Source organism: Perognathus longimembris, chromosome 6 (genome assembly GCF_023159225.1).
Source record: "Perognathus longimembris pacificus isolate PPM17 chromosome 6, ASM2315922v1, whole genome shotgun sequence".
Classification (NCBI taxonomy): domain Eukaryota; kingdom Metazoa; phylum Chordata; class Mammalia; order Rodentia; family Heteromyidae; genus Perognathus; species Perognathus longimembris.
This window is the reverse complement of record NC_063166.1, coordinates 41,905,857-41,926,151: the sequence shown is the minus strand read 5'-3', so window position 1 is coordinate 41,926,151 and position 20,295 is coordinate 41,905,857. Positions and strand designations below refer to the sequence as shown.

Genomic DNA, 20,295 nt, shown 5'->3' with positions numbered 1-20,295 from the left:
TGACTAGCAATGGCAGCTACTGTTCCTTTGGGGATCTCGTCATCAGGACTAATGCTACTTTCACTAAGAAGCCTCTCCTTTCTGGACCACTTTCCTCACTGATGTGTGTGTGTGTGTGTGTGTGTGTGTGTGTGTGTGTGTGTGTGTGTGGGTGTGTGTGCTTGAGTGAGTCCTACCTTAAGATAAGACTGTTTATATTTCTTTTCCTTCCTTATATTTTGCAAATTAAAATCTCATATCAAATAGAGGTATTTAATATTATTTTTCAGTTTAGGAAAGTAAGAAATATATTTGCATGTGTCAATTTTGAAAAAGCAAAGTCTGTTTCTAGCAGACTACTAACTTATGGAGGTGAAGGTCTGTCTTTTCTATCTGTGATTGTATAACAGCTGGAAAGTGTACCACAGAATTCCTGGCTTGCAGGAAGTACATCTGTTTTCTGGCTTTCTGCCCTCTCCAAGGGACTCTTTGAATGGAAAAGAAAGCCTCTGAAATTAAGATGAAGCTAATATATGCATCTGATCATATAAAATAATATTTATGAAATGAACTCTAGGAAGTAAAAATAAGTTTCTTTTTCTTTGTTGCTGTTTTTGTTTTAATTTTCTTTTGTCTTATTTGTTCATTTGGGAGGGCAAGGGAGGGCACAGAAATGGAGCGACAAAGAGTGAACAAATGCAGCTTTGATACTCACTAGACATTATGTTAAAAGTGAACTATACAACTTTGAGTGGGGTTGGGAGGGAAAAACTAGGAAAGAGATAGAGGGAAGGGTGACACTATTCAAAAAGAAGGAGGGAAAAACTAGGAGAGAGGGAAGGGTTCAAAAAGAAATATACTCTTTATCTGAGTTACATAACCATAACTCCACTATAACCATAACTCCACTGTATATCACCTTTACAATAATAACAAATAAATTTTAAAGAGGAGAAAATAAAGCTTTCATATTGGAAAATAAGACTATGCTAAAATAAATCGGTCTTTCAGGTTTTTAAGATGAAACAAGTAGTAATAAAAATCAGCAAAATCCCAAATATCAATACTTCAAAAGGAGAATACAAAGTAAGTGGAGGGGTGGGTTTACAGCATTTGCTTACACACTTAGTCCAAGGAAGGGCTTTGTGTCAGGATGAAAGCAAGGATGGATAAAGAGCCTTGATTCCACAGTCTGAGTGGACATGGGAGAAAAAGAATCAAAGAAAATCAAAACCAGGGCAGGTCGTTTCTGATTCCCCCAAAGCCATCTGTTCTTATCATAACTTTTATAAAAGGACTTTTTGAGACAACTTTCCAAATCTGATCCTGTTCTTTTCTTAGAACAGTTTGTTTTCCCCACTTAAGAATTTGGAAATGTTGGTGAACTTCTTCTCCACTAGCCTAGATTCTTCCATACTCAGCAAATATCAACAGGAAGGTACTTTAGTCATTGCTAAAAACAGGAGCAGGGAACTCAGACTGGGCCAGAATAAGCAGCTGCTCTGACAGAGCAAAAGAGACTCAATCTCTAGCACAGGAGAAGATTCTGAAATTTAGGTAAATTTATTCCAACAGTGACCACAGAATCTTCTTTGACACAGTTTTTATCAGTCTAGAGATTCACTTTGGTCCTGTCAAAGCTTTTAGGAAAAAAATTTTTCTCAGTGGCTGAAAATTGGTTAAACAAATTTCACTGCACATGAAAAAAAGTTACTTTCCATAATGTGAAAAAAGAAATCTCAGGCAGGAAATAAGAATAATAAGAATGTCCATAGATGGAGCAGAATCTCCACCCAGGGGAACAGGGAGAAAGAAGGGGCCTGGACCCATCAGTCTAACATATTCTGAAAGGGAGGAAGAATCTGAGCCAGCAAATGTACCAAGCTTTATCTGGATAGCTTTTATAGTGGATCAAATATTGAGAGGTATGAGCCAGTAACCAAAGCTGTGGTAGTCTGAAGAACACAGTAAATAATGGTAGTATTGAATATGCATAGAATGAAGTAAATATTCATAATGCCAAGCTCATAATTAGTGGATAAATAATAAGAGAGGGTGAAAGAAGGGACAGATGTTCCTCATAGGAGAGTACTAATGAAGGAAATAGAAAATCTCCAGTAAGCACATTATAATGATAATTGTTGGAGGCAAGAATTACTAATCCATCCTCAAGTTAATGGGTAAAATCACAGGGGGAAAAGCCCTGGTACTAAACGGGTGCTTAGTACTGTCAGAAACAAGCCAGTATTTTCCTCAAAAGTATGGGTTAATTACAAATGGAAAAAGGGTAGTTGTACTGGGAGAAGCTGTAAGAAATTACCTGAATTGAATGATCAAACTTTTCATCTGACACCAGTGAGCTTGAGCCCACTGAGAAGGCCCCAACAATCTATCTTTGTCATTCTTGCTCCATATATATAATCTCAGTGTAATGATCAGAAAACACTAGAGAAATGCAAAGTGAGAAGCAATCAATAAAGCAACAAGACTACACCTTTCTCAATGGAAGATTAGGGATAAGCTGAGCTAGATAATGCTGCATTGTACCAGTCACTGTGTAACTTAGCCTGGAGCCTGCTTCAGAAAGGCTGTTACTGGAGACATCAAAGTACAAATAGGGTACATATATCAATGAAGAGCACTGAACCAATGTTAACTTCTTGATTTTGATAGTGAGATGCTGTGGTTTAGGAGGAAGCTGGGTTAAAAATAGATAGGGACTTGCTGGGTGCCAGTGGCTCACACCTATAATCTCAGCTACTCAGGAGGCTAAGATCTGAAGATTGTGGTTTGAAGCCAGCCCAGGCAGCAAATTCCATGAGATTTTTATATCCAGTTAACCAACAAAAAGCCAGAGGTGGAGCTGTGGCTCAAGTGGTAGAATGCTATCTTTGAGCAGAAAAAGAAAGGAAGAATGTGAAGCCATGAGTTCAATCCCCAGTATTGGGGTGTGTGTGTGTGTGTGTGTGTGTGTGTGTGTGTGTGTGCGCACGCGCACGCACAGGCACGCATGCACAGACACACACACATTTTTAAAAAGATGGGGATTTTAAGTTGCTTTTTGCTGTTTTCAAGTCTAAAATTACTACAAAACAAAATTTTTTAATAATTAAGCTTAGCTTCATTTCATCTGTCAGCCACTAGGACCAGGCTGATGTACATTGCTCAGGTGAGCCTTAAATGAGGAGAATTGGAAAAAGATATGGCTCTGTAGACATGTACCATTCTCCCTTTGGGCACAACACTCTCTAAAGCTACAGCCTTGGCCATAAGCCCCAATGATATCCATCTTAGTTCAAAGCCTAGAGCAACCATGGCCTCCACCAACAGAGAGAGCTCAGTGCACAATGTGCTGAGAAGACATGGTGATGAAATCTGGGGAAGTAATAGTAGTGTGTTTAATGAGAATGTTCAAAAAGACAACAAGAGTAAAAGAACTAAACTTGGAGAAAAAAATAAGAGGAAACAACCCAGGCCACCTAGATTACAGAAGAAAGGAAGAGGAGAAACATGTCCTCCTAACTTCAAGGCTTGTGGGCAAAGGGATGACTTCCCTCAACAGCCTCTCTTCCTTAGAGTTTCAAAACCTGAACAAATAGGTCAAACAATGTTGGTTGTTTTGCCTAATCAAACAAACCATGTCTATGGAAGTAACTTTTTAGTCAAATTATTTTGTTGGGCTTTGTAATTCTGAAAAGCATTAAAACACCAAAAGAAACCTATCTAAATAATATTACACATTGGATAAAGAGAAATAATTCTCACATGCACTGTTAGCACCATCTCTTGTTATTCAAATATAGATGGAGAGATGCACTAAGAAAAGGTAATTATATAAAGCCTTGTGAGTGACAAAGACACAAAGCTTTATCTTCCAAACTTGGCTATCAGCTTAGCATATTTTGCCACATGCTGGTGGCTCATGTCTGTAATCCTAGCTACTAAGGAAGGTAGGATCTAAGAGTTGTGGTTCAAAGAAAACCTGGCCAGGTAACTCTATCAGACTGTTATTTACAATTAATCACTAAAAAACGAACCAACCAATCGAACAAACAAACAAAGACTTGCCAAGCATTCATGGTTCAGACCTGTAATCTTAGCTGCTCAGGATGCTGAGATCTAAGGATTGCAGTTTAAAGCCAATCTGGGCAGAAAAGTCCCCATGAGACTCTCATCTCTAATTAAACACTTAAAACCTGGAAAAAAAGCTGCGGCTCAAAGTGACAGAGTGCTAGCTTTGTTCAAATCAGCTCAGAGATATCATCCAGGCCTTGAGTTCAAGCCCTACAAACAACAACAACAAAAAAGCAGTAGTTGGAGGTATGGCTCAAGTAGTAGTGTCTTGGCCCTGAGTTCAAGCAGCAGTGATGGCATAAAGACACAAATGAGCAAACAAATAACATTGGATTAAAAAAAAGTTTAGCTTAATTCCATGTAGAGTGGCTTCAAGTAGCTGTCACTGTGGAGTTAATTGCTTTGTGATGAATCCCTGGACTTAGGCTCAGAGCAAATAGTGTACTGTCTTTCGGAAGGCAGCTCCCGGGAGCACGCCAGGCTGTGGTCTGTACATACCTCCCACCGCATTACAGCGAGATGTCATCTCCCAGAGCACCAGGGCCATAGAGTATACATCTGTCTGCTTGAAGGACTCAACATTCTCCAAATTCATCCTGGACTCTAGGACTTCTGGGGCCATGTATCTTGCAGTTCCCACCTAAACAAAAACAGGCATTAGGGTTTTTCATTTCATTATAATGGCTGTATTTTCACACTATGACTGATATGTGTCACTCTGCAAGTTTACAGCTGTTAAAAAGAATTCACAGTGCTTCAAATGCTGATGGCTTATACCTGTACTCCTATATACTCAGGAGGCTGAGACCTAAAGACAGCAGTTCAAAGGTAGTCAAGGCAGAAAAGTCCATGGGAATCTTATATCCAATTACTTAGCAAAAAGCTGGAAGTGAAGGAGAGCTCAAGGTTATCACCTGAATATTAGCTTTGAGCAAAATAGCCAAGTGAGAGTAAGAGGCCCAAATTCAAAAACAAAAACTCCACAATGTTGTTTTAAATAAGAACAACACAGCAAGATAGAGCATAAACAGTCATTAAAAAGAAAAATAGAATGTCTCTCGCAGAAAACCCTTGGAAGATTATAAACCAAGCATGCTAAGGTAAGGAAGTGCCAGAGTCTTATCTGGCCTATAATGAATGTCATCACAGATAATATGAAAAAATCTCGCCAAGACATTTTAGATGCTTACTTTTACTTTTGCAGTGAAAATTAAATGTTTCTGGTTTTGGTACCAGTGTCTGAACTCAGGGCCTCACACATGCTTGCCTTGCTTGCTTAGCTGGCACTCTACCACTTGAACCATGCCTTCATCCCTGCTTTTGACTGGGTTATTTTAGAGATGAAGTCTTGTGGACTGTTCTACCCGGTCTAGTCTTGAATCTCAATTCTCTAGAGCTCAGTCTCCCAAGTAGCTAGGGTTTCAAGCATGAGCCAGTACAAATTAAATAATTTTTCTTTCATTCTTGAAACTCTAAGATAAAGAAAAAAGACATTCATTGATCACTTCAGGATTGTTTTAATCTTTGTTTACTCCAAGACATATTCTAGCTTTCCAAGGATGTAATATAATTCTACAACTCACCTAAATGAAAATTATATGAAAGTATTTTCAGAGTTCAAGACCAAATCTAAATCTTATTTTAATTTTCAAAGATGTGACACATAATTGAGTTTTGACTGATAGGCCTGTGTTAAACTCTTTTATTGACCATATGTGAACATGGGACTCAGAGGAACAAGAAAAATACTTTTAGCAAAAAATCACTTTCAACTTAAACGTTTGATAGTGTAGCTTATACAGCTTGACTAAGTAACAACAATGGCAGACCTTGTCAAGTACCTAAGGAAGGTCAAGTGGTTTGATATCAGTGTTCCAAGGAATGGTTCTTATAGGCACATCCTGGAAGAAAGCTTTCTTTTTAATGGGTCACTGTATGAGTCGTTGCCTTGACATATGGATTTGATTCAGTTTCAACTGTCTGGGGAGCCAGGAACACACAGGGATGCTTGGGTCCCAACTTCACAAGTTCAACACTTCTGAATATATACAAAGTATATCCTGCAGTCTGTCCAGAGACAATAGCCATGTAAATGCCTGGGGCTCATCACCCAGAAGGATATCCTGGCTGTTTCTAGTCACTAAGTCATTAACTAAAATTTTTTAGTGACTATTGATGATCAATTTCACCATCCTAGCCACCTGGCTACATGTCTTGGGTGTCAGGAGAACATGGATTTAGACTCCAAGAAGTCTTCCTTCTGCAAGCTAGAAGTCAATATGATTATAGACATTAATCAAGATGATTGTGCTCATACATTGTACAATTATATAAAGATTATATATACATATATATGGTATATATATACATATATGTATAATGTATTTGTCAACAGTGTAGAGGAGAGAGAACTAAGTAAAACTGTAAGAGAGGGAAAAATAGGGAAAAGCTGGTAACTCATGTCTGTAATCCTAAGTACTCAGGAAGCTAAAATCTGGAGGGTCATGATTTGAAGCCAGTCTAGACAGAAACGTCTATGTGACACCATCTCCAAAGTAACCAGCAAAAAGCTGGGCTGGAGGTATGGCTCAAGTGGTAGAGGGCCAGCCAGCTGTGAGACCCAGAATTCAACCATAAGGGATAGGACTGAGTGCTAGTGAAAGTTAGCCAAGTTACAGAATCAACCCAGGTGTCCATCAAAGAGAACAGATGAGGGAAATGTGATGTATATGCACACAGGAGTATAATTTGACTATAAAGAATGAGATGCGTTGTCTGCAGAAAAATGGACTGAACTGGAGATAATCACATGGAAAGGAATAAGCCAGACTCAGAAACATTAGTTATCATGTTTTCTCTTATATGCAGAATGTGGGGAGGGACAGGACAGGAAAGTGCATGCATGTATGAAAATGTCATAATGAAGCTCATTACTATGCATAATTAATCGACACTAATAAAAATATTAAACATAACGCTTTTTGTTCCCCAAAGAAGTAGACTTGGGCCAGGCTCAAGGTCAGAAGGACACAGGATTTAGCTCACCTGTCCACTATTGGCCAGGTCATCTACGGACAGAGTAGGGTCCAGCCGCAGCGACAACCCGAAGTCACACAGGCAACAGGTTAGGTCATTCTTCACCAGGATGTTGGAGCTCTTGAGATCCCTGTGCACAATGGGCACCTTGGGCCTCCCACATGGGGTGTGGTCACTGTGCAGGTGGGCGATGCCCCGGGCCAGGGAGCTGCCCAGCTTACACAGGTCCTCCCAGCTGATGACATGCCGGGTGAGGTACTCCTGCAGGTTGCCCTTCGCGTGGAAGGCGGTGATCAGCCAGTACTGCTTCCCCAGCTCCGTCTTCCGCTCCTCGGCTGTCAGGAACTGCAGGATGTTCTCATGCTTCAGGTTGATGTCTGAAAAGATGTCCTTCTCCGTCTTCCAGGAAGCATACTCCTCATAGGGGAAGATCTTGACAGCCACAGTCTCAAACTGCTCTGAAGTGTTCTGCTTCAGCTTGGCCTTGTAGACTTCGGCAAAGCGCCCTTTGCCCACCAGGGTGTCCAGTTCGATGGGCAGCAGCTCGGTGTTGTGGTTGATGTTGTTGGCGCATGTGGAGCTGATGTCGGAGCGGTCATCTTCCAGGATGATGGCGCAGTGGTCACTGAATTCCATGAGCTTGCGAGCCTTGCTGCTCTCCCAGGACGGGCTCAACTTCTGCTGCCGGTGAACACGGTAGCAGTAGAACGTGACGATGACAGCGATGGCAACACCCAGGGGAGGCAGGAGGCTGACTCCGGTCACCTGGACTATGACCGATAACAAGTCTGGGCTGCTGGAGGTATATTCTAATGCAGAGACAGAAAAGAGAGGAGAGGTTTCAGCAGCGGCAGCATGCTCAAGCATCTATCCAAGTGTCAGCATTTGAATGCTTTCTGCAGATTCTATATTATATATGTTTTTCTTTTGGTGCCGTTACTGAGGCTTGAACTCAGGGTCTAGTCATTATCTCCTCACTGTTACACTTAAGTCTGGAGCTCTGCCACTTGAGCTACATCTCCACATTTGGCTTTTTGCTGGCTAATTGCAAGTAAAAGTCTCACACACTTTCCTGCCCAGACTGGCTTCAATATCAACCTTGCGAGTAGCTAACATCCCAGATGTGAGCCACCAAAGCCTGGCCATTGTGACTCCCTTCCCTACCCCTCAGATGCTGATACGTACTTTCGTATTACTCTTCCCCTCTGATAACTCATGGAGCCTATGCTACTCTTCCCCCACCCCTGGTATGGGAGTGAACTCAGGGCCTGTGTTCTTGCTTGGCTTTTTCTGGTCAAGGCTGCTTCTCTCCCATTTGAGCCAAGCCTCACTTCCACATCTAGTAGTCTTTCTAGACTTCCTAGCTTGAATGTCATTCCCTAAGGGAAGGCTAAAAAATGTAGGTAAGACGCCTATTCTCATTTATTCATACAGCACCTATAATCTTCCTATGTAACTCTTCAGCACAATTGGATCTGGCGAATCATGACCTCACTTTTTGTTTGTACAAGTACCAGGAATGAATTCAGAGCCTGGGAGCTGTCTGCTTGCTTTTTCCACACAAGGCTAGCTCCACCACTGGAGCCTCAGCTCTACTTCCAGCTCTTGGCTAGTTAATTGGGAGATTTCAGTTGCACAGACATTTCTCCTGCAGTTAGCTCTGAATCACAATCCCCAGTCCTCAGCCTTCTAAGTAACTAGAATTACAGGTGAGGGCCACCAGTGCCCAGCTACTTTTGTAGTTTTGTATCTGTCCATTGCCTATTCTGATGTTCAACAGGCTGGGACTCACACTGGCTAGGACTTCACTGTAGAGTGTATAGGTCCCCAATATTCCTGACAAAAAGACAAATATTTCCTGAGTGATGATGAAGGAGGCATTGGAAATATAGAGCTCCTTCCCTCAAAATGCCTATGAAAATAGTGTCTAGGTAAAACACAAACTGCCACAGTTTGGCCACCATCTTTACCATTTTCCAAGCTCCAATCTATTTTTCATCAATCAGCATCCAGTTAACCCTGAGCTCTGGGCCCCAGAGTGGGGAATAGAGTTCCTGGAATGGGTCTCTTTTGAAACTGGTGACTTTATGTGCACTCCATATTTCTCTTTATCATTATTATTATTATTATTATTGCCAGTCCTGGGCCTTGGACTCAGGGCCTGAGCACTGTCCCTGGCTTCTTTTTGCTCAAGGCTAGCACTCTGCCACTTGAGCTGCAGTGCCACTTCCAGCCATTTTCTGTATATGTGATGCTGGGGAATCGAACCGAGGGCTTCATGTATAAGAGGCAAGCGATCTTGCCACTAGGCCATATCCCCAGCCCCTCTCTTTATTTTTTTTATTAAACTTTTTCTTTACTGTCGAAGTGTGGTACAGAGGGCTTACAGATTCATATGTAAGGCAGTGAGTAGTTTGGTGTTTTGTCATGTGGGAATAATTAATGGAAACACTGGTATGAGAGTAACAAAAGTTAAATGGAAATGCTGCCCATGTTCTGACTTAGCACCCTGGTGCAGGCCTCCTGGAACTCATCAGAGTCCATGGCACCTGATTTACAAAACAATGTTTTCTGTATTAAACTTTGGTTTATGGGCCCACCTTGATTGGCTCAGGATAGTTTTCCTCTTGGGAAGAATGTGATAGATAGAAACACAGAGTGGGCAGGAGAGAATGAAAGGCAGATAAAGTTCAGTGAGAGCTTCTGTTTGAGATCTCCATTGTGTGTGTGCTGGTAGTGGACCTTGAACTCAGGCTCAGGCGCTATCCCTTAGCCTTTTCACTCAAGGTTAGCACTCCATCACATGAGTCACTTCTCCACTTTGGGCTGTTTTGGGTGGTTAATTAGATATGAGTCTCATGAATTGTCCTGCTCAGGCTGGCTTGGAATGGGGATCTTCAGATCTCAGACTTCTGAGTAGGTAGGATTATAGGCTTGCATAATTGACATATGGTAAATATTCTATTCTTTATGTGCAGTTCATCTGCTGTTGAAGGTGTTTATTAATGAGCAGGCTTCAAGGTCAGAGATTGGATTCATTTATTTTCTACGTCACCGAAGGAATGAATAATGGGCATGGCACCCTCAAAGAGTACCTGGGGGAGGAAGCATGGCATGTATATACGGCCTGGAAGAGAAGTGTGTGATGTAGATAACATCTACATTGGTACATTGGTAGATTGTAAAAAAACTCATAGAAACATAGAAGGACCTGTGGTAAAGGCAGCTTTCAAGTTGGTCTCCTACAGACTAGAAAAGAAGACAATATCTAGAAAGAAGATCATATTAAGGAGAAAGAACATACAACCTATCCCAGGATTTCCTCCAGAATGGACTAGAATAGAAAGAGAAAACAATGAGTAGGTGGAATGAACAGGAAAAAGGTAAGAAACTAGGTTTCGGTCAAGAAAAGGATATGTAATTATCTAACTTAAGGTTTAAAGAAATAAATTATTATAATGCATTATATGGTTTATATATTGTATTATGTTATTATATCATTACTATGTTACATATTCTATATTTGAATGCACATTAAAATTATTGTATTATATTATTTTACAATTATGATATCACATATTATATATTATAGTTTGAGGGAAAATCTATTATGAGAACACAGTCCAGGTGGGCTGTAATCTCTCATAGGTAACTGATGACCTCAATGGATGCCATCATTTAATAAAGTAAGTTAGGAATGGGATGTGTACATGCCACTGTGGAAATTTTTGGATCCATCTAATCCACTCTCTTTTCTAAAGAAAGGCTCAATGGAAGTGCCAACTTTTACTGACTCTAAGTTTTAAGGCTTTGTGTCTACTTGACACCACTAGCAACTGAGTGAGTAACTCAAACCTCAGGATTTCAGACACTAATAGAGAAGTCACTCTTTGGGAGTCAGTTACATTAACACACTTTAAAAAAAAAAACAGGCAAAGATACACAGCTTGGCAATTGACCTTTGGAAACACAAATTCTGAATCACACTGAGAAGTCTGGCTAGGGGATAAAGGACAGGTAAGCTAGGCAGAAGTGGCTACAGAAAGGATAAGAAAGAAAAAGAAAAACCAAACCATGATCCTGCAGAGGTCCTGTGGAGACTGCTTGGGGTCCCCCTGTATAAACCTATAAAATTAAAGACACATGTGTGCTCCTGCCCAAGTGCTACAGCAAACTGCAGGGCCTTATCTGCTTGAAAGGCCTCTGTTCTACTTATCTCTAATTGTGTGAAACACAGCCTCATGTCATACACTGGTTATCTGGTTGACTTCTCCTGTGATAAAGTCAATTCTACATGGCAGCAGCTGGGTCTATTTTGATCATTGGATTATATCAGCCATTGGTATAGACTGGGCCACTTTATGGTAGTAAACAAATGCATGGTTACTTCTGGGAGAAGGTATTTCTCACATTTCTTATGTTCTATGGCAGGATTTGGCAAAGTATGACCTAAAGGGACATTAGTTTTGCTATTGTTTATTTTTATAGCCATGAGACTTAAGACTTCCACACTGCTTTTGTGTAGCTAATATTGTAGTGTAAATTATCACTCCTAACTTGATTCATTAAGGTGGAGGTCTTGCTACCTTTGTGCCTGGGCTAATCTTGGAATGAAATCTTCCTGATTTCCACTTCTCAAGTATCTGGGATTACAGGATTGCACCATCACACTCAGCTATTTATTTTTACTTTTAGAGCATTGTTTTACACACATACACACACACACACGGTGGTGGAAGGGAAAGAGAAGAGAGAGAATGAAAGAGAGAGAGAGAGAACTGGAGAGGGAAAAGGGAGAAAGACAGTGACAGAGAGACAGAGAGAGCAAAATATTCTTGCAACAGAGGTCAAAACAAAAACATTTACTATGAAGTCCCTTAAAAGAAAAAAAAATGTGTGAGTATGTATTCTTTTTCATATGTAAGGGAATACAATTAGGAAAATTTAAACAATAACTACATAATTACTTATTTGTGTCTATAATTTATTAAAACATCCAGTGGTTTGTCACCGGTAGATAGTTTTATAATTCCTAGCCATATAAAAAAACAAACAAACAAAAAAAACACACAAAAAAACAGCTTCTTGTTGCTTATTTCTATTATTTGTCAGGCTAAGAAAAAACATTAAAATAGAAGTTCTCAGTATAGAAATTGCTAGAAACTTCAAAAAGCAAAGCTTTATTTTTCTCTCCCTCAAATTTCCCGTAATTTCTTTTTGAAACCCTACATGTAAAAATTGGTGGAGAAAGAGAGGGCAGGAATTATTGAAGAACATCTATCAATCTTGAAATCTCAAAGATCTGGTGACATACCCTAACAATAGCAACCAAGGCTGGAAGGAAGCTTTGGGGTGTGGCTCAATCCAAACAGGAGCCTTCCAAGTCCTCCAGCAGTATTCATCCCCACCTTGTTCTTTCAGGCGCCAGTAGCTGTGGGCACTGGCACAGGATGGCATCTCCTGACCCACAGAAGATATGTCTCTGTTCCAGCCTCCAAGAATAGAGAAACTCATAAGCTGAATGCATACTATATACTGCTTGTGTGCTAAGAACGATTTCTGTGTGTGTGTGTATGCATGCACGTGTACACATGTGTGTTCATGCACTACAGATGCATGTGCATGTACATATGCTTGCACCAGTACTCGGGCTTGAACTCAGGACTTCATGCTCTTGTTTGGCATTGTCCCTCAAAGCTGGTGCTCTACCACTTGGGCCATGTCTCCACTTTTGCTTGGCTAGTTGGAGACAACAATCTCTCATATTTGTCAGCATGGGCTGGCTTTGAATCTTGAGCCTCAGATCTCAGCCTCCTACAAGTAGCTAGGATTACAGATCCAACCTAGCGCTTTATACAATATTTACTCTGCAACGTAGAAACTTCCATTATTAAAAACCCATTTTCATTTCCCAAGATCCTCAATCAGACAATGGCAGAGCTGGTATTCACAATAAAATTGCTCTGATTGGAGAGAACTTTTAATTCCATGCCAGAGGTCTCGAAACACATTGGTGAAAGCCAATTAAGAGTCTCACTTTAGGGGCTGGGGATATGGCCTAGTGGCAAGAGTGCCTGCCTCGGATATACGAGGCCCTGGGTTCGATTCCCCAGCACCACATATACGGAAAACGGCCAGAAGCGGCGCTGTGGCTCAAGTGGCAGAGTGCTAGCCTTGAGCGGGAAGAAGCCAGGGACAGTGCTCAGGCCCTGAGTCCAAGCCCCAGGACTGGCCAAAAAAAAAAAAAAAAAAAAAAGAGTCTCACTTTACACACTCAAGATAAATAACAGTTCCATTACATATTCAATTTCATAGTGCTACTTTTTCTCTACCTAACCTTAGCATGAAAAGTTATCAATGTGTTTTCTCTCTCTCCTGGTCTATTCTAGAATAAAATGTAAAGGACATCATACAGGAAAAAAAGAAAGAATTTCAATTTAAGAAGGGTATTCATTTACTTGACACTAGACCAAGTGCTTTCTAGCTATTCATTCAATGATCCTGGCCACTCAAGACCATGGGCCTGAGAGGACGCAGTCCGTGTAGACTCTCCTTGTCCTTTGTTGAGAGCCACAGTGGAGCAGCCTTCCTGGGAATGCCATCTTTTCCATGACTGGGAGGAAATAGTCCCAAATGAGAGAGAACACAAAACTCTTTCTTTCTGCTCTAAGAACTTATCCTGGCACTACGTACAGAGGGAAACTTCTCAATGAAAAAACATAAAACTCTGGATAAGATTTTCGTAAGTCTCATAAAATACGAGATTGGCAGTGAATGGGTTCCATGAATAGAATTGTAGTCCTGTGTATTCATATGTGCAATAGTTAGGTGTCTAATTTTCTCTAACCTTTAACTAAAATTTAATAGTTTCTGGTATTAGCTGAACCTGTGACTTTGTCAACAACAAAGTCATGCATACATAGTACATACTGCTTATCTATACATTACTGAGGTATTTCATTTTTCCCACATATGCTGCTAGCTCTTTAAGAAAACTATGTATATATTTTTCTATTGCTTTTGATGAACATATATGGGTATCTTTGTATTCACAGCATTGATAACAATTTCCCAAGACCCCCCTGGAAATGTTAAGTGGTGCTTATTAGTATTCCAGTGCATCAAGGTAAACAGGAAGCTTCAAGCCATGTCACTTTCTTCTGCTCATGTAAATTGCTGCCCCAATATCATTACTCACATGAGGATTGCCAAGTTCCTTCAAATATTACAGTAGAAATCCATTGCTTAAATTCATCTATGTTGATTTGGTATTCATCAAGAAAACATTAATTGGGCTGGGGATATAGCCTAGTGGCAAGAGTGCCTGCCTCGTATACACGAGGCCCTAGGTTCGATTCCCCAGCACCACATATACGGAAAACGGCCAGAAGCGGCACTGTGGCTCAAGTGGCGGAGTGCTAGCTTTGAGCGGGAAGAAGCCAGGGACAGTGCTCAGGCCCTGAGTCCAAGGCCCAGGACTGGCCAAAAAAAAAAAAAAAGAAAACATTAATTAAGACAAGCTCCAGTGGCCTTAATACCAACTACTTAAGAGACTGAGATCTGAGGATCGAAGTATGATGCCAGACCAAGCAGGAAAGTCTGCAAGTCTCTTGTTTCCAATTAACCAGCAAATAGCCAAAAATAGAGCTGAGGCTTAACTGATAGAGTGCTAGCCCTGCTTGAGCAAAAACGCTAAGGGATAACACTCAGACTGCGTTCAAGCCCCAATACTAGCACAAAAACAACAACAAAAATTAAAAAGAAAATTAACTGGGCTGGGGATATGGCCTAGTGGCAAGAGTGCCTGCCTCATATACATGAGGCCCTGGGTTTGATTCCCCAGCACCACATATACAGAAAATGGCCAGAAGTGGCGCTGTGGCTCAAGTGGCAGAGTGCTAGCCTTGAGCAAAAAAGAAGCCAGGGACAGTGCTCAGGCCCAGAGTCCAAGCCCCAGGACTGGCCAAAAAAAAAAAAAAAAAAGAAAATTAACTGAGCCAAGTAGGCTGTTTTACAACAATGGACTTAATCTGCTTTTGTTTTGTTTTTGATTAGGTGACTCTATGTAAAACAGCAGAGATGCTCACTTTTAAATTCTTTTAAGAAATTGGTGTTGGACTGGGTTTAAAAGGGAATCAATTTTCATTGTCTCCTGTGGGGTGTGTTTGTGTATGTGTGTACATGTGCACAAACAGGTTCTTGAATAAGAAGGTAACTTGTTTACTTTGAGGTTCTCTGTCAGTCTTTTAATGGAATACTAATTTATCTTTTGGAGGCTAAAAAAGAAAGAAAGAAAGAGAGAAAGAAATAAAGGAAGAAAAAGAAAGAAAGAAAGAAAGAAAGAAAGAAAGAAAGAAAGAAAGAAGAAAGAAAGAAAGAATTTGACATTTGTCTTTCAAAATATTTATTTACTAAGAGTCTGACATTTCAAGTGGCTCTTTATTTGTGATGAGGTGTGACCATTCTCTGTGGTACACAACACATGATACTGGGAATCTCCAGCTATTTTTATGGATTCATGGGCTGGGAACATGGCCTAGTGGTAGAGTGCTCACCTCATATTTTTATGGATTCAGAGTTAGGAGATAGTTAGTTGGCAGAACAGAAGAAATGGCTGTGAACTTAACCAGCCCTGGGAAGATGGGTGAGAAAATTACTCTAATTCTTAATTACTTGCCTCTAAAATGAGACTAATACTTGAAAGGGGTTTCTAAGTATTAAGTGAAATGACGTATGTGAAGTTCTTGGCACATAGCACTATTCAAAAACCAACCCAAAACCAAAATATAGTTTCCTCTGAAGTATACCTGAAATAATATCCTTAGCCCAGCAAGAAGACATGTACTCCATAAATTATTATTCATATTTCTCTTTTGTTAGGTTGTATTTTGTTTTGTTTCAAAGTAAAACACAAGCCAAGTGACGGTGGCTCAATCCTGTAAGTAATCTTTGTTACTCAGGAGGCTGAGATTTAAAGATCAAGGTTTGAAACTAGCCCAGGTACTAAAGTCTATGAGATTCTTATCTTAAGTTAACCACCAAAGAGCTGGAAGTGGATCTGTGGCTCATGTGGTAGAGCACTACTAGCCTGGAGTAAAAAAAAGCTTAGGTACAGAGTCCAGGCCCTAAGTTCAAGTCACAGTATTGGCACACAAAAAAAATTTTAGGAAAAAAATATAATTTACAAAACAGAAAAGCATAGACAACAACCATGTAACTTAGTGGATTATAAGAAGGCAAAAGTTCTTCCTTCCTTCCTTCCTTCCTTCCTTCCTTCCTTCCTTCCTTCCTTCCTTCCTTCCTTTCTTTCTTTCTTTCTTTCTTTCTTTCTTTCTTTCTTTCTTTCTTTCTTTCTTTCTTTCTTTCTCTTTCTTTCTTTCTTCCTTTTTCTTTCTTCTTTCTTGCTCTCTTTCTTCTCTTTTCTTTTCTCTTTCTTTCTTTCTTTCTTCTCTCTCTCTCTCCATATATATATATGGATCTTACTCCCTCCCTCCCTCTTTTCTTCCCTCTCTCCCTTGCTTTCTTTCCTTTGAACTTTTCTTGGTGCTAGTACTAAAGCTTGAACTCAGAGCCTTGCATTCTTGCTTGGCCTTCTAACTCAAGCCTATAGCTCTACCATTTCAGCCACAGTTCTACTTCAGTTCTACTTTCATCATTTTGCTGGTTCATTTGACATAAGAGTCTCATAGATTTTCTTGCTCTGTCTGGCTTCAAACTTTGATCTTCATATCCCAATCTCAGCTAGAATTACAGGCATGAGCTATTGGGCCCAGCTCATTATCTGTATCTTCACATTTGGGGCTGGGTACAGAGTATCTTATTGTTCAAAGTATGATCCCCAGACTGGCAGCATCACCTTAGGACTTATGGGAAATGCACAGCCTTATGCCTGTCTTAAATTTGCTAGGTCAGAATCTGCACTTAAAAGTTCCTAGGTGATTCATTACACATAAAAGTTTCAGAAGCACAGTTTTAGTAAAACATAAAACCTGGTCCTGGGTACTCTGTCATAGACATGCTGCTCTGAGAAGGAAGTTTCTTAGTGGGATTATTTGCAGAGCCTTGGCACAACTGTATTTGGTACTAGCCAATAAGAAAATGTTCCATGAGAATTTTCTAGTTAATTAGCTGATGGGGTAGAGAATTAGATATGATTCCCCATTCATCATCTCCATAAGAAATAAACAAATTGGAACCAACAATGGAAAGAAACAAAGCGTTTTAATTAGGCAGGAGCAAGACTGTAAGCTCTCTGGGCAAACAAGATTGGATGTGACTCCCAGAAAATTCACGAAACTATTAGGCATTTCTGAAGACTTTGAGAATATGTTTCTCCAAATGACAGAAGCAGCCTTCTCTCCATGTGATTGTTTTGTGCCAACTGCACATATTTAAAAATGAAGCTGTCCTGACCCTTTCCACTAAAGTCTGCTTTACATTATGTCCTCCTTGGCTCTCCCCTCACCAAAGAGTTGTATATGCCATCTAAAATGCATTTGTGTGCCTGTGTGCATGTGTGTGTGTGTGTGTGTGTGTGTGTGTGTGTGTGTGTGTGTGTGTGTGTATGCCAGTGCTGGGGCTTGAAATCAGGGCCTGGGTACTATCTGGTAGCTTTTTCACTCAAGGCTGGCACTCTGCCATTTGAGCCTCAGCTCTGCATCCAGCTTTTTGGTGGTTAACTGGTGGTAAGAATCCCATGTATTTCTCGCAGGGCTGGCTTTGAACTGGGAATTCTCAGATCTCAGCCTTCTGAATAGCTGGGATTACAGGCATGATTCACAAATGCTTGATATGTCAGCTAATCTAGAACCCCTTCTGGAATACTCCTGGAAGGAGGTGGTAAAATATTATAAAAAAAAAAGGGCTCTACCTCTTTACCATCTATTGGCATCAAGTACAAACATTGGGATATTTAATAAGATTTTCTGATTGAGTCAAATGGGGCCTCTGTGCTGCTATTTACTGTTCCACATGTTGCTCTCTAAAGCCAAAGAAAGGGGTAGGGGGAAGACTCCTAAGGGATGAGAGCTCAGACTTCTGAAAATCATTTATTTTCCAGGCTGAACATCCCTGTTTTCTTTCAATTACTTTTCAAAAGATACATATTTCCAACTCTAGTCAGGCATACATTTCAGATTTACAAATCTGCCAATATATCCCAATATTATCCAAAAAGTGCTAGGTTCTTTCTTTTAAGTACAAAGTAATCTCCTCTCTGAAATTATTCTTGTTGTTCAACCACATGATGTGTTTATCTAAACCTAGGCTAGCTACAATGATAAAGATTGGCACATATTTATGATGGAGGATTTCATCAACTTTCTCAGTGACAGCAGTTCAAGACCAGTGATCTGCTTTTCTGTGATTTTCATTTTGGAATCAAACTTTTAATAATTCAGGATGCCAGAGCATGCTGAATTGAGAATGACTCAATTCACTTACAGATCCTGTGTCTGTATCATATGAACAAATGCCAAAGCCATCTATCTTATAAATGCTCCTCTGTAATCAACCTGCTGAGATACATGGCCACTTTTACATGGGCCTGTAGGCTTCTGGACACTGAAAGCTGACTGTCTTTCTGAGGTGGGCATTACTTCCACTGTGCCTTCAATCCCTCATGTTATTCCAGGGGGATAAAGACCCCCGATGCATCAGTCTCTAGGATACAGAATGAAAGAAGACAGTATAAATGAGGTCCTAAATGGTAGCAACCTCCACCCAAGAAAAGCTGGTATGTTTCCATGCAGGATCTGGGGCTTGAATAGACTGGGTACCATACTTTAGTTTTTGAATTCAAGGCTGGAGCTCACCCACTTGAGCCATACTTCTACTTCTGGACTTTTGGTGGCTAATTGGAGATAAGAGTCATGGATTTTTCCTGCCCAAGCTGGCGGTGAACCATGTGCCACAGATCCCAGACTCCTGAATAGGGAGATTACAATAAGCATGAACCACTGGTGTCCATCAAAACTTGGGGTGTCCAGATCATCTGTGGAAATCCAGATCCGTCTGTGGAAATTCTTTCATTCTGTTTCCAGCTGACTGACTAGGGGGCCTGGTATGTGGTCAGGAAGAAGAGATCTATTTAAGTTATTTTAGGGTCTCATAGAGCAGGAGACAGGATTGCTTTGGAAAAGCATGCCCATATATTCACAATACATTCCAGGTGGTGGCAATGTGCTGTGTGGTCTCTTCTTGTCTTTTGACTTTTCATATGGAGCTATTTTCTGCAGTCCCTTCCCAGCTGAGCATCTTTCCCACTAAACCATGCATCTTGTCTCCTGTATCCCAACTTTGTGCATACCAATATAGTTGCACTTATTCTTTCCCTTAGTCTAAAATTCAGTTCTGAAACCTGAGTGAGGCTCCAGATCATCTTCTAAATTCATTGATTATACATTGTCCAAAACACAATATTTTGTATTAAAGAATCCTGTTTTGGGTAACTGTGGCTCACAGCTGTAATCCTAGATACCCAGAAGGCTGAGACCTAGGTTTAAAGTCATCACAGACAGAAAATCCTATGAGACTCTTAACTCCAACTGATCACCAAAAAGCTAGTAGCAGAGGTGTGGCTCATCTGGTACAGTGTTAGCCTTGAGTGAAACAAGGTAAGGGACAACATTTAGGCCTAGAATTCAAGCCCCAGTACCAATGCGCGCGCGCACACACACACACACACACACACACACACACACACACACACACACACAGAATCCATGGATGGTGTATGTAACATAGGTGTTCTTCCAGTCAGTCTTCCTCTTCCTCAACCTGAGGCTGAATTGCAGCTACATCCTGTGGTGGCTGCCATTCTTTGATAGTCATGTGCTTTCCCAGGTTCTACTGGGAACATGACATAAAAAGACACATAGAAAGTTGGCAGGACAGACTGTCTTGATTCCAATAGTACCCAATGTTGGCTGCATACTGGAATATCTTGGGAGAATTAAAAACATTTCTGATCCCAGGTCCCAGACCAATTAATTCAAAGCACACCAGAGTAAGGCCTGGTTAATGAGAAGTCTGTAAGCTCCTCAGGTGGTTTGGGGGACAGCAAAGGCTGAGTCAACCAGGCTTTGGTGGGAGCAGTAGGTCTTTCTTAATAAGGTGGAGGCTGGAAAGTGAGAGGAATCAAAAATATTCCAATGATTGTGGACAGGGACACAGAGGGAAACTGGGGGAAAGCAAAGTAAGGGGTGG

The 20,295-nt window shown here is 40.7% G+C and overlaps 1 protein-coding gene across 3 annotated transcripts in view; it reads right to left on the bottom strand.

Annotated features, from left to right (window-relative positions):
• The window catches only part of Tgfbr2 (transforming growth factor beta receptor 2), a 90,519-nt gene that overhangs the window by 17,696 nt on the left and 52,528 nt on the right, over positions 1-20,295 (bottom strand). For all 3 annotated transcript variants that reach the window (XR_007211272.1, XM_048348603.1, XM_048348604.1), the window contains exons 4-5: positions 7,099-7,898; positions 4,552-4,693 (exon numbers count right to left, since the gene is read on the bottom strand). Coding sequence is in view for 2 of the 3 variants with exons in the window: in XM_048348603.1 (XP_048204560.1) it covers positions 4,552-4,693; positions 7,099-7,898 (942 nt within the window). In the remaining variant the exon portion in view is untranslated. The remainder of the gene's footprint in view (positions 1-4,551; positions 4,694-7,098; positions 7,899-20,295) is intronic.